General features: G+C 35.1%; 1 protein-coding gene across 1 annotated transcript; it reads left to right on the plus strand.

The window, feature by feature from the left end:
* Nucleotides 1-6,870: 6,870 nt before the first annotated feature.
* LOC110298952 (olfactory receptor 508) lies at nucleotides 6,871-7,809 on the plus strand. Its single transcript, XM_021168499.1, has one exon. The coding sequence runs from the start codon at nucleotides 6,877-6,879 to the stop codon at nucleotides 7,807-7,809; it is 933 nt and encodes a 310-aa protein (XP_021024158.1). The 5' UTR covers nucleotides 6,871-6,876.
* Nucleotides 7,810-13,413: the final 5,604 nt, after the last annotated feature.

Genomic DNA, 13,413 nt, shown 5'->3' on the forward strand with positions numbered 1-13,413 from the left:
ACTTGTCTGCTACACTCTTTGCCACATTCTGTATAGTAATGATATACCATAGACGTTGTATTAAAAGGAAACTAGATATTGATAGTTGAAGTACATGTTACAGTATATAACCAGACTTGAAGTCTGGTAGTAAATGTACCAGGTGAGTATTCATACATCACAAATTAAATTATATAATCATAATAATACATTTCATTAGAAACAAAAAATTCCAAACAAAAATCAGTTGTTACAAATTATATTTCAGTTTTATTCATATTTTAAAGTAATTACCTGCTAGGTTGAAATATTGACTGCATAAAATTTTAAGTCTATATACATTTTCAGTTATAGCTACCTTCAATTGTATATAGTTACTATAGTTAGAACCAAGCACATTAGAGAGAAGATGGCAAAGTAGCACAGGAAATAATAATGCTGGAGATGTTCTTATTGTGGTTGTATCATCTATTTGGATGGGTCTTTCATAGTCATAGGCGCTAGAATATATATATGTATGTATATATATGTGTATATATATTTCCTCTAATCATTTTCCTGTTTCTCGTTGTGTATGTAAGTAGTATGAGACAAAGAAATCTGTCATGAAAGATGGTATGTCTTATGTGTGTCTGTGTATATATCTATACACATATACAGGTCTATATGTTATAGGCTTGTTTCTCCAAAGAAGCATAATCAATGCCACTGCTCACTAAGATTTTATCTATATGGCTCAAACTCTAAATCAGTTTATGTATACCATCAACAAATAAAAACCTAAATAAATTATATTCTTTTGTAAGTTTTAAATTTTTTGGATTGTGAGGTTTTCTTTATTGTTTTATTTTTAATATCTTGTATATACAGGTCACTAATCTTTTATCAGATATGTTGAAAAAGATGGTATCTTACTTTCTGGGCTTTCTCTGCACTTGGCTAATGGTTTCCTTTGCTGTGCAGATTTCTTTTTTTTTTTTTAGCTTTGTCAATTATTGGCATTAATTCACAGGCAAATGGAGTTCTATCCAGCAAGCTTTCTCTTGTATTTATGTCTCACAGAGGACTCCCAAAGTTTTGTTCTAGCAGTTTCAGAGGTGTAAGGTTCACTTTGAGGTTTTTGTTCCATTTGGAGTTGATTTTTGCACAGATGATAAATATGGGTCTAATTTCATTTTTAGTCATACAGACATCCATTTTCCTAACACCATTTGCTGAAGATATTGGGGGTTTTTAGCACATAAAGTTTAAAAATCTATACATCAAAGAAACCATAAGTCAAGCACAGAGGATGCCCAAAAAACAAGAGAAAATATAACAGATGTTTCATCTAGGTAGTTAAAATTTCTCTTTCTTTTTCTAGACTCTAAAATTCACATACTTCTAGGACCTTGCTAAACTTACATAGTAAGCCTTAATAAATGAAAAAAGTTAATTAATGGAAGAAAAATGCTTCATCTATCTACAATCTTGATTCCATTGGTGGTTAGTATATTACAGAGCATGTAAACAGCCTTTACAGACTAAGACAAAGGTCATGGTCACAGACGTTAAGGCCCTCTCCCCCAGGAGGGGAATGTTCAACCTCATAGATCCCTAAATTGAGGAAATTCTGGGTTTGATGCATTGCTTTGAGTAAACTCTTTCCATCCTAAATATGGAGGCATCTACCTCTGAACTTTCATGCTGGGTTGTATTCAACCAACTAATTCTTTAAAGGTTTATGAGAGTTGGGATAGATACTTTTCAAGCTCATTATTTAAAAAAAGAGATGAACTGCTTAGGTACCTCAGGACTGGAGAAATAGCACAGTGGTAAATCTCTTTAGTTTCATGTTTTCATTTACTGAAGAAAATGTGGAGCTTCCCAATCAGAATCCCAGACAGACCCAGACAACAAACTGTAAGCTTGAGGTTCCTAAAGAAAAAAAAAATGGTGAGACAGTGACCTTAGAAAGCAGCGACCTTGGAAGCCAGAAGCTCCTTGGACAACACTTGCCATAATTCATATAAACACCAATAAAGAAGTAGCATCTTCCCACTCACTCACTTTCAGTGGATTAATAAGTAAGGAGCTAATTTACTCTATCCTACTTTCTACTGTCTGCCTCAACTAACAACTATACTGGAGAAATGAGCTCCTCTATCATCCTGCAGCCTACTGAGATGATGTGAGGGTTAGAATATTTTTGTCAACTTGGTACAAGCTAGAGTTATCTGGGAAGAGAAGAAAGCAGTTGAGAAAATGCCTCCAACAGACTGGCCTATGAATACTTCTGTTAAGTATTTCTTGCTTAACAATTGACATCAGAAGGTCCTATTCACTGTGGGAGGTTCTACCCAAAGAACAGGTGGTCCAGTCTGGTATAAAAAAATCAAGCTGAGCATACCATGAAGGGCAAGCCAGTAAGTACTCTTCATCTTTGGTCTCAGCTCTATTTTTTGCCTTCAGTTTCCAGTTTTGTGTTCCCACCTCAATGATGGACTGTGGCATCTATGGGTAGGCCTTTCCTCTCCAAGTTGGTTTTTGGTCAAAGTTTTACCACAACAAATGTTGCTACAAAAAGATAGAACAATGACATTGAGGTGATGGTGCAGTGCAGTATTCAAAGTAATATAACATGAAAACATCCAAACATTAGCATATAATGTTAATGTATATTATATGCTAATGTTTGGATGTTTTCATGTTATATTATACAGTGAACAGCAGAAGCAGTACAGTTAATAATATTCTAATGAAAAGTAATAGAAACATAGAGGCCAACACTGAGATATCCTTCTAAGTCCTAGTAGTTACAAATTCAGAAAGTTATGTATAACTTTGTATTTAAGAAGCACAGAGAAATCTATATCCAGATAAAACTTTTTTTTTAACTTTTAGAAAAGGTTATTTGGACTTACAATTCCAGAGGGATAAGAATCTATGATAGCAGACTCACAACAGCTACAACTGGAAGCTGGAAACTCTATATCTTGTATTTAACACCCAAATTAATCAATTTCATACACATTCCAATAAGATCATATATCCTAAGCCTCCTAAACAGTGTTATCAATTAGAGACCAAGTATTCAAAGTTCCATGAGTATGAGGGATACCTCATCCAAACCACTATAGTTTCTTCACTAGACACCAAATTGTCAGCAAATTGCCTGGATTTTTGAATGTACCACAGGGCATTGTGCAAAATCAACATTCATTAAATGCTCACTGAATAAACACACTTAGGAAAAAGCAAAGACAGATTGAAGGTAAGGTAAGATCTGTTCTACACTAATGCCTGTATTTCTGTTGGACTTTTCTAGGTGTAGAGGAAAAGAACAAATGTTTCATTTTAGCATCTCCCATGATATAGGATGTTTGAATCAGTTTTATCATATTATCCTCAACCCCTTACTCTTCCTTTAAGTTCACCCTATCCCCCATCCCATATATTCATTTTCCCTGTATATTCTTTCTGTGAATGTCAGGAAACTTCTCATTTTCTAGAATGATTCCTAGGCATACAATGCTCCACACTAAGCATTTCATAGGCATGGTCTCTAAATGAAATTCTCTATACTTACACACACAAAAATTGCATAATAGCATCATCACTCTATTTTTAAGCTTTTTTTTTTCTGTTACCAGTGTGGGAATTTTTTCTGGGACCTTGGAGGAGAGCCCAGAAGACTCTAGACACATCTCCTCTGAACTTTTAAAATTAAAGGCAGACATATATTGAAGTAGCCAAAGACAAAGAAGTCATAATTTATGGAGTAAAACTTGTCTGAAGGATGGTTTCATGAAGAAACCATGAAGTTGAATTGAGGGGTATAGCAGTATAGCATTTTCCTTGGTTTTGTTTTGTTTTGTTCATTGTTTCATGTGGGGTTTTTGTTTTGTGTGTGTGTGTGTGTGTAGAGATGGATAAATATGTAGAGGTCAGAGGACCTCATTCCAGGAATCTATTCTCTTTTCAACTTGTTTTGATGCATGGAGCATGGTTTCTTTTAATTTCTGTCCCACTGTGTACTCTAGGATAGTTGGTATCAAGCTTCCAGAAGATTCTTTTTTTTTTTCAGATAATTTCTTTATTTACATTTCAAATGTTACCCCTTTCCTGGTTTCCCCTCCAAAAACCTCCATCCCCTCCACTCCCCCTGCTCACCAACCCACCCACTTCTGTTTCCTGGTCCTAACATCCCCCTACACTGGGGCATTGAGCCTTCACAGGACCTAGGGCCTTTCCTCCCATTGATGCCCGACAAGGCCATCCTCTGTCTACATATGTGGCTGGAGCCATGGGTCCCTCCATGTATACTCTTTGGTTGGTGGTTTAGTCCCTGGGAAGGACACATGCTTCACTATGTTCATAACAGCCTTATTTATAATAGCCAAAAGCTGGAAAGAACCCAGATGTCCCTCAACAGATGAATGTACACAGAAAATGTGGTGCATTTACACAATGGAGTACTACTCAGCTATTAAAACAATGAATTTATGAAATTCCTAGGCAAATGGATGGAACTAGAAACTATCATCCTGAGTGAGGTAACCCACTCACAAAAAGAACACACATAGTATACACTCACTGACTGATAAGTGGATATTAGCTCAGAATCTCAGAATTCACAGACCACATGAAGCTCAAGAAGAAGAAGCTAGATCAGGGGATTCTGACTATTATTTTGACTCTGCTCTCATTTCATCAAAGAAGCACTGGAAATACAGAAGCACATCAGCACATCAAGCCTTTGATGGATATTTGGAGGAATGAAATCAGGATATCAGCTGTGAGTGACAAGCTCTTTTACCTTCTGAATCATCTCTTCAGGCCTGATCTCTTCAGTACTATTAAAAAGGTTGTCTGGTCACTCCATGGATTTTTATGTCCTGGTTTAGCTTTCCTAAAGTAGAATCTTCTTCATTTTAATATTTCTTTCCCCCCATTCTTTCAGGACAGGGGTAGAGAGATGGCTAAGTATGTGTAGATTTTGGAAGAAAGACCTCAGCATTTAATGACATGGATTAAGATTTAAAAAGAAACAATATCACTGTAAACATTAATTTTAGAAATAGGAATTGTCACATGAATATTTGACAGTACAGAACTCAGAACAAAGAAGATGACTAGGTATATTTGTATAATGATAAATGTTTGAAAAGACAAAACTAAGAGATCCAGAAGACATATGTTATGAGATACAGGAGAGAATTAAGAATGGAAAGAGGTCCCTGGGGTTTTAAGCAATAGCATAGGCAACTCATGATGGTGAACATGGTCTGTAACTTGACTGTACTCCTGTTCTGTGTCATTATACTTGTTGTGACATTTTACTAAGGTGAGGAGCACATATAGAATCTCTGTGGTATTATATGTTATTATTGTGTGTGATTTTCCCATACAATAAATTTTAAAACAATGATAATATCATTTAGGGATGTATAAAATGAGCTTTTTTTCCAGAAATCTTTCAACTTTGAGCTAAAAGTCCTTCTACTGCACTGTGCTCTTGTGCATTCATGGCTTTTTCACTACTGCAATACTTCAATACTTCAATCCTTCAATCCTTGAAGTTTTCATGAAGCTAATTCTCAAAAAGATCAGTTGTTGTTCATAGATAACATGTATTTGTATGAATATGAGTATCTCCAATTTTCAGTCTGATGGGTTTTCAGTGGAATTTTAACAAGCAAGGTAGATACTCAAGGGATTATTTCCCATAAGACAGTATTTCTCATAAAACATAGCCTTCTTTGTTGTTTGTCCTTGAGGCTGAGCCACTCACAGGTAATTTCTCTTTTCTACTGATATGGGAATTTTTATTTATAATTTTAATAATTGAAATTATAAACACATTTTTAAAAGAATATAATTAGTTCCACATTTGTTTGTTTCTATAGTTAACACATGGCATAATATATACTATAATACTCAAATTAAAATATCATAGTATGGCATGTTTTAAAATAAAGCAGTGATAAGTATTTGTATAGTGCATGCCACTTATCTAGGGTAACATAAATAGTCAGTGACAAGTCAGATCCTCATCTTTGGTCTATGTTGCTAAAGCAGTCATTACATTTCTGCATTACATTTTGCATCCATGCCATATAATGCTTACTTCAGCTTTGATACTGTTATGTTCATATGTTTTCATTAAAAGGTTAAGTTTCACTGATATATTTCATATGTCTATCCTGTACAAGAAAAGTAATATACTAGTGTTCAAACACATGAATATCCAGTGCACATAATGTAGCTTGCTATTCTTCAATCAATTCACATATAATTAAGAAGAAGTAATATTTATTTGCACATACATGATATGGATATAGATGGTGGAATAGTTGGGAAGTGGAAAGAGACTAATGTGAAGAAGAGTAAAGAAATAGGAAAGGGAAATAAAGGTGAACGTGTTCAAAGTAGATGAAATACTTGGATAAAACTGCCACAAAACCTATGGTTTGGCACAGTGAAAATAAACTGAAAATGTAACGGTGTAATATCAAAGCAAAGCACACAATATTCAAGGCCAGGGTGTGTGTGCGTGCGCGTGTGCGTGCGCGTGCGTGCATGTGCAGTTTTCCTCACTGATTTCTTGGAAAAACTGAGTTGTTCTATTTCAGTTGTTCTTTATTCCTCATTGGCATGTAAACTAACAACATGAGGCACAAACGATGTGCTACAAACAAAAAATACTAATTTTTATTTCCCATGAATTAACCGGTTTACTGTTTTAGTATTTATGTAAGATAGTACATGAAATATTTCTCATGAAATGTATACATGCTATCTGTATTTCTGTTATTTACCTTATATACAGTTTCTGTAAATACAGTAAGAGTCAATACGATATTCTACTCTAATAGTTGACTGTTTTTCTTTTCAATGGCAGTATTCCTATCATAGATGGAACCTGGAAACTACACAGTGGTAACAGAGGTGATTCTTTTGGGATTTACAGAGGATGCTATAATCCGTGCCATTTTATTTATTGTGTTTCTAATAATCTACTCTGTCACCTTAATGGGCAATGTGAGCATAATCATGCTAATCAGAAGAAGCCCGCAGCTTCACACCCCCATGTACCTTTTCCTCAGCCATTTGGCATTTGTAGACATTGGATACTCCTCATCAGTCACACCCATCATGTTGAAGGGATTTCTCAGAAAAGAAACATTTATCCTTGTGTCTGGCTGTGTGGCTCAACTCTGTTCTGTAGTAACATTTGGGTCAACTGAGTGTTTCCTGCTGGCTGCCATGGCCTATGATCGCTATGTAGCCATCTGCTCCCCTCTGCTCTATGCCACACAGATGTCCTCCACAGTCTGTATTCTCCTAGTGGGAGCTTCCTACCTAGGTGGATGTGTGAATGCTTGGACATTTACTGGATGTTTATTAAACCTGTCCTTTTGTAGACCAAATAAAGTTAATCACTTTTTTTGTGACTATTCACCACTTTTGAAGATTTCGTGTTCTCATGACTTTTCTTCTGAAGTCATTCCAGCAATATCTTCAGGGTCAATCATTGTGGTCACTGTGTTTATTATTGCACTGTCTTATGTTTACATCCTTGTCTCAATCCTGAAGATGCGCTCCACTGAGGGTCGCCAGAAGGCCTTCTCCACCTGCACCTCCCACCTCACTGCGGTCACTCTATTCTATGGGACCATCACATTCATTTATGTGATGCCCAAATCCAGTTACTCCACAGACCAGAACAAGGTAGTGTCTGTATTCTACACAGTGGTAATCCCAATGTTGAACCCCATCATCTATAGCCTCAGAAACAAGGATGTTAAAGAGGCCATGAAAAAATTGATGGCTAACACTCACCATTAGCCATAATATCTGCAATTTTAAACACTGTAATAAGCTCTGAACTTCCAAATGACTGGACAGTATACTATGGAAATTTATTACTGTATTTGTGATATTTTAGACATAAATTTTTATCATCTTACTATCAAGATCTTCATCATAAAATCAGTGGACTAACTAATGTGACAATATTTAGCAAATTTCTCATTGTTTTATCCTTTCATCGGCCACCATTTTTCGCATCTATAAGCACAAGTCTCTCATATAAGTTCTGTTTCTTTTTAATGCAGCCTTTATATTTGAAATTGGAGAATCATTTGAATATTTTCAATAAGAGTGGGAATGCTATATAAGATCTTAACCTGAAAGAAATTACTTTCTGCGTTATAGAAATCTAAAGGTTGAAAACAAAGTAGAAAACTTGTGTTATCAAGAGGATTCTTCTTTTGATACCTCATCCAGTCAACTCCAGAGGTCACTCATATTCTCCCTAATCTATTGACTCTTCCTATTTAGGAACCTGTTAAACTCAATACCTAAAGGGGGTCCTTAAAGACATTCTATTGGGGATAATTTGGGTTATCTCATTCCTGTGAAGATGAAAATGTAGGGATTCAGAGTTCTTGGGTTGTTTTAGTCCTGAGATATACTATGAATTTCTGCCATATCTTTTGAACAATATATTTCTTTGTACCTCTGAAACTGGAAATTCTTAGTGTTTTACACCTAATTCTGATGATATCATAATATTAAAGTGATTATCCTGAATCAGACTAATTTTCCATTTCATGATTTAAAATTTTTTGCGCTTTAATTTACATATTTGCTGTTTACATATTGATTGTCTTCCATATGAATAACTATTCATCAAAATTATGTTTTAATAATTATTTTTGTCTTTAATAAAGATGTTAAAGCATCAGATTAATCTTAATATGCATTATATTATTAGATTTTTTTTAACTGATAATAACATACTGTACTTGACTTGGGCCAAAAGGCTAAACAGGAATGATGCTTTCTATTTTATTTCCAGCAGTATTTCTTCAATCTTCAAGTCCTAGTCTGAACTCCTTAATCATTAGATTAATCAGCACCCAAATCTCTGCATCTCTGTAGCAGTCAAATAATTGAGAGGTTGGTTGAAGTCTCTTAAATTCTATTTTTCTAGGATTTTCCAATAATGTTTCAATAGTGAATTACATGAATTAAATTTTTGCTTTAAATAGCTAGGAGCTTTAACTGAAAGTTGGCCTTTACTGAAATTGCCTTCTTCATAAAGCATGAAAGGTGCATATTAACAACTAAACACTATATACATAAATACTGCACAAATATCATGATGTGGTCAGGGAAATACCTAGCCATATCAACAGAGGAAAAGATGCCATTCTGTGGCTGAGATGTTTGTCTAGTGATCAGAAATTTGCTGGTTTACTTTTATGAGTGCAAATTTTTCACCAAAGTTTAGCAATAATAAAAAAAGAAAGGATAACAATGTAGATATTTTTCTTGTGCATTTTAAGTGTTTTTAAAAAAGGGTGAATTCCATACATGACCTTAAAACATTTATTCTCCCATCACTCAACACACAATAATATAAGATGACACCTCCATAATATTTCCATAAGATCATTCTGTAGAGCATTTTCCTAATTAGTGAATGATGACGTGGTTCTAGCCCATATGACCATATCTAAGATAGCTTTCATTATGGTAATTTGAAGCCCATGTTAGGCAATAAATTAGGCATATTAAGTACCCAAACCAAAAAATTACGATGGGTTTTCCCCATCATCTGTGTACACCTCTCTGCTTTTTCTAAAACCCTGAAAGTGGTAACATATGAAGAAAACAGCACACAATCACCCTAAAGGAGCTTACTCAGTTCTAACAGAAAAGTATAAGAAGAGCTGAGTTTGCTTAGGAATATAATAAAAATTTGGACAGCTGTGATTAAGAGTTTATCAGGAGCTAGAGAAAGTAGCCAAGGAGCTAAAGGGGTCTGCAACCCTATAGGTGGAACAACAATATGAACTAACGAGTACCTCCCAGAGCTCGTGTCTCTAGTTGCATATATATCAGAAGATGTCCTAGTTGGCCATCATTGGAAAGAGAGGCCCATTGATCTTGCAAACTTTAGATGCTTCAGTACAGGGGAACGCCAGGGCCAAGAAGTGGGAGTGGGTGGGTAGGGTAGTGGGGGGGGGAGGGTATGGGGGACTTTTGGGATACCATTGGAAATGTAAATGAGGAAAATATCTAATTAAAAAAAATTTTAAAAATAGTTTATCAGCAGAAGATATTAACAGAAAAGATCAGATATTTAGGAATACATCTAAGGAAATGATAATTGTAGTAAAGGGTGGAGCTGAATAGCATATCAGTGGACATGGGGAGATGATGGAAATTGTAAATCCAAAGTGAAATCAATAGATCATAGACCCCAGTGTGATTAAGGATTTTTTTTTCAAATGTAGTCATTAAGGTGTGAAATCAGATTTCAAGAGATTCTTCAAATTAAATATGTCACAATGTATATACACATCTTATAAAAGCCCTCTGTAATATTCAACTGCCTTTAGTCAGTTAGGTTTTGACAATGCAGTTTGTCTGTGTCTATTGGCCTATTTGCTGAAAAGGTCATGTTTAGCACTCAGTCATTCATGCATCTACCGATCTATCCACCTAATATATGCTAATAAAGCCTATTAAAGCATATTAAGGTATAGATATTAAGGAAATGAATGACCCAGGCTTGTTCCTCAAAGTGAAAAAAAAAGAGTTAGGAGAGATAGACTCAAAAAACTAAAACTTAGATTAATAAATGCAAATGTTTAGAATATGCTATGGAGGCACACAAAAAGCAAGATGAACTTCTCTGGGAAGGCAATATTCTTTAAGGTTATGTTTGAAGAATTTTGCTATACATCTCTAGATTCACTTTTCTCTGGATTTCTACTCACAAAAATCAATCTGAATGCTATCATAAGATTTTAGTTACATTTCAGCCTAGCACTAACCCACTTGGTCACCTGTTGACAAATGAATCCAGCCTAGGAAAAAGTTAGACTGTAATGCCAACCTAAAGATTTCACAACACAATTTGGATTATTGTTCTCTTGCATGAATATGCCTGAGGCAAACGTGTAAGCCAGAACACATAGACTCAACTTCCGAGGGTTCAAAAAGGAATATCTACACTAAATAGCTCGCTCTATTTGTTCTTTTAGGCAAGTTAGTGTCTTTGGGCAATTTCACTCTTCTAATTTTGAATGTCATAGGTATAATATGGTTTTCATCAAGGAATTAGAAGGATAGACTCCTTCTGGGGCTTTAAGAAGGAATCCATTTGCTAGCTTTTGGAGATTCCAGAACTTATCATGTTCCTTGCTTTCTAGCATTCTTCCTCAGTTCAAAATCAGCAAGGTTTTGCACCTTTGTCTTTAGGTCATCACTTCTCTTTCATGCCCTTCCATCCAGTCTTCATGTGCCAAGATAGTTGCAGTTATAATGAGTCTATTTGAATAACAGATTTTATATCATCACTAACATCAATTTCTGCTTTTGAATTAAACTAGCATATTACTACTGGTTAATGTCATTTGTTCTTTGGCATTTTGTTGGCTAATTTTTAAAAATGCCCCAAGCAAACTGGCCTGTGGGAAGGCCTGTTATATATTTCCTTATTTAGTGATTCGTGTGTAGAGGTCCAAGCTTGCTGTGGATACTTCCACTTCTATCTTGATAGTCCTAGGGTATATAAGAGGGGCCATATCACAAAAAGCAGTCTACAGATTCAATGAAATCATAACCAAAATTCCAACTTAATTTTTTACACCTTGAAAGATCAATTCACATTAAAAGAAAAAAAAAACAAAAAACAAAAAACAAAAAAACAAAAAACAAAGATGGCCAAAACAATCCTGAACAATAAAAAATCTTAAGGAAGAATCACTATCGCTGATCTCAAGCTGTACTACAGAGCAATAATGATAAAACCTGCATAGTATCAGTACAGAAACAGACACATTGATCAATTGAATTGAATTGAAGAACCAGAACAACCCATACAACTATGGACACTTGATTTTTTAATAAAGAAGCCAAAACCATACAATGGAAAAACTGGACTTTTTTTACATGTAGAAGAATGATAATAGATTCATCCTTATCACTCTGCACAAAACTCAAGTCCAAGTAGATCAAGGATCTCAACATAAAACAGGATACATTAAATCTCATAAAAGAGAAAATCGGAAAGACACTTGAACACATTGGTAGAGGAGACATGTTCCTGAACAGAACACCAATAGCACAGGCTTTAAATCAACAATTGATAAATGGGACCTCATGAAACTGCAAATCTATTGTAAGGTAAAGGACACCATCAATAAGATAAATAGGCATCCAACAGATTGGGAAAGGATCGTCAACAAATCTACATCTGACAGAGGGCTAATTCCCAAAATTTACAGAGAACCCAAGAGTTAAATATCAACAAGGCGATTAATCCAATTAAAATATGGGGTATAGAACTAAACAGAGAATTCTTAACCAAGGAATCTTGAATGGCCACGAAGCACTTAAAGTTCAAAGTTCGTTGTTTTATGGGAAATGAAAATCAAAACAACTATGAGGTTTAATCCTATACCAATTAGAATGGCTAAGTTCAAAAACTCAAGTGATTGCACATGCTAGCAATGATATGGAGCAAGGAGAACACTCTTCCATGGAAGTGCAAACTTGTATAAGCCCTTTGAAAATCAATTTGATGTTTTCTCAGAAAACTGGAAATAGTTCTACCTCAAGACCAAGCTATACGGTTCCTGACCATATACCAAAAACATGATCCAGCATCTCACAAGAGCACTTGCTCAGGTATGTTCATAGTAGATTTATTCCTAGTATCCCAAAGTAGAAACAACCTAGATATCCCTCAACTAAAGAATTTACAAAGAAAATGTGTGAGTCAGAAGTAAAATGAGTAAGTAAAATAATAATAAGAAGAACACATCAAAACTATCATCCATCATAGCAAAGTAGGCTTCATCCCAGGGATGCAGGGATGGTTTAATACATGGAAATCCATCAACGTAATCCACTATATAAACGAACTCAAAGACAAAAACCACATGATCATCTCAGATGCTGAGAAAGCACTTGACAAAATACAACACCCCTTCATGATAAAAGTCTTGGAAAGATCAGGATTTCAAGGCCCATACCTAAACATAATAAAGCAATATACAGCAAACCTGTAGCCAACATCAAATTAAATGGAGAGAAATTTGAAGCAATCCCACTAAAATCAAGGACTGGACAAGGCTGCTCACTTTCTCCCTACCTATTCAATATAGGACTTGCAGTCCTAGCCTAGAAATTAGACAACAAAAGGAGATCAAAGGGATAAAAATTGGAAAGGAAGGAGTCAAAATATCACTTTTTGCAGATGATATGATAGTATATATAAGTAACCCAAAAAATCCACCACAGAACTCCTAAACCTGATAAACAGCTTGAGCACAGCTGGATATAAAATTAACTCCAACAAATCAGTGGCCTTTCTCTACACAAAGGAAAAACAGGCTGAGAAAGAAATTAGGGAAACAACACCCTTCACAA

This window comes from Mus caroli, chromosome 7, assembly GCF_900094665.2.
Source record: "Mus caroli chromosome 7, CAROLI_EIJ_v1.1, whole genome shotgun sequence".
Lineage (NCBI taxonomy): Eukaryota > Metazoa > Chordata > Mammalia > Rodentia > Muridae > Mus > Mus caroli.

Coding starts and splice junctions, on each gene's coding strand:
- LOC110298952 (XM_021168499.1), top strand. CDS start 6,877: ATGGAACCTGGAAACTACACAGTGGTAACAGAGGTGATTCTTTTGGGA.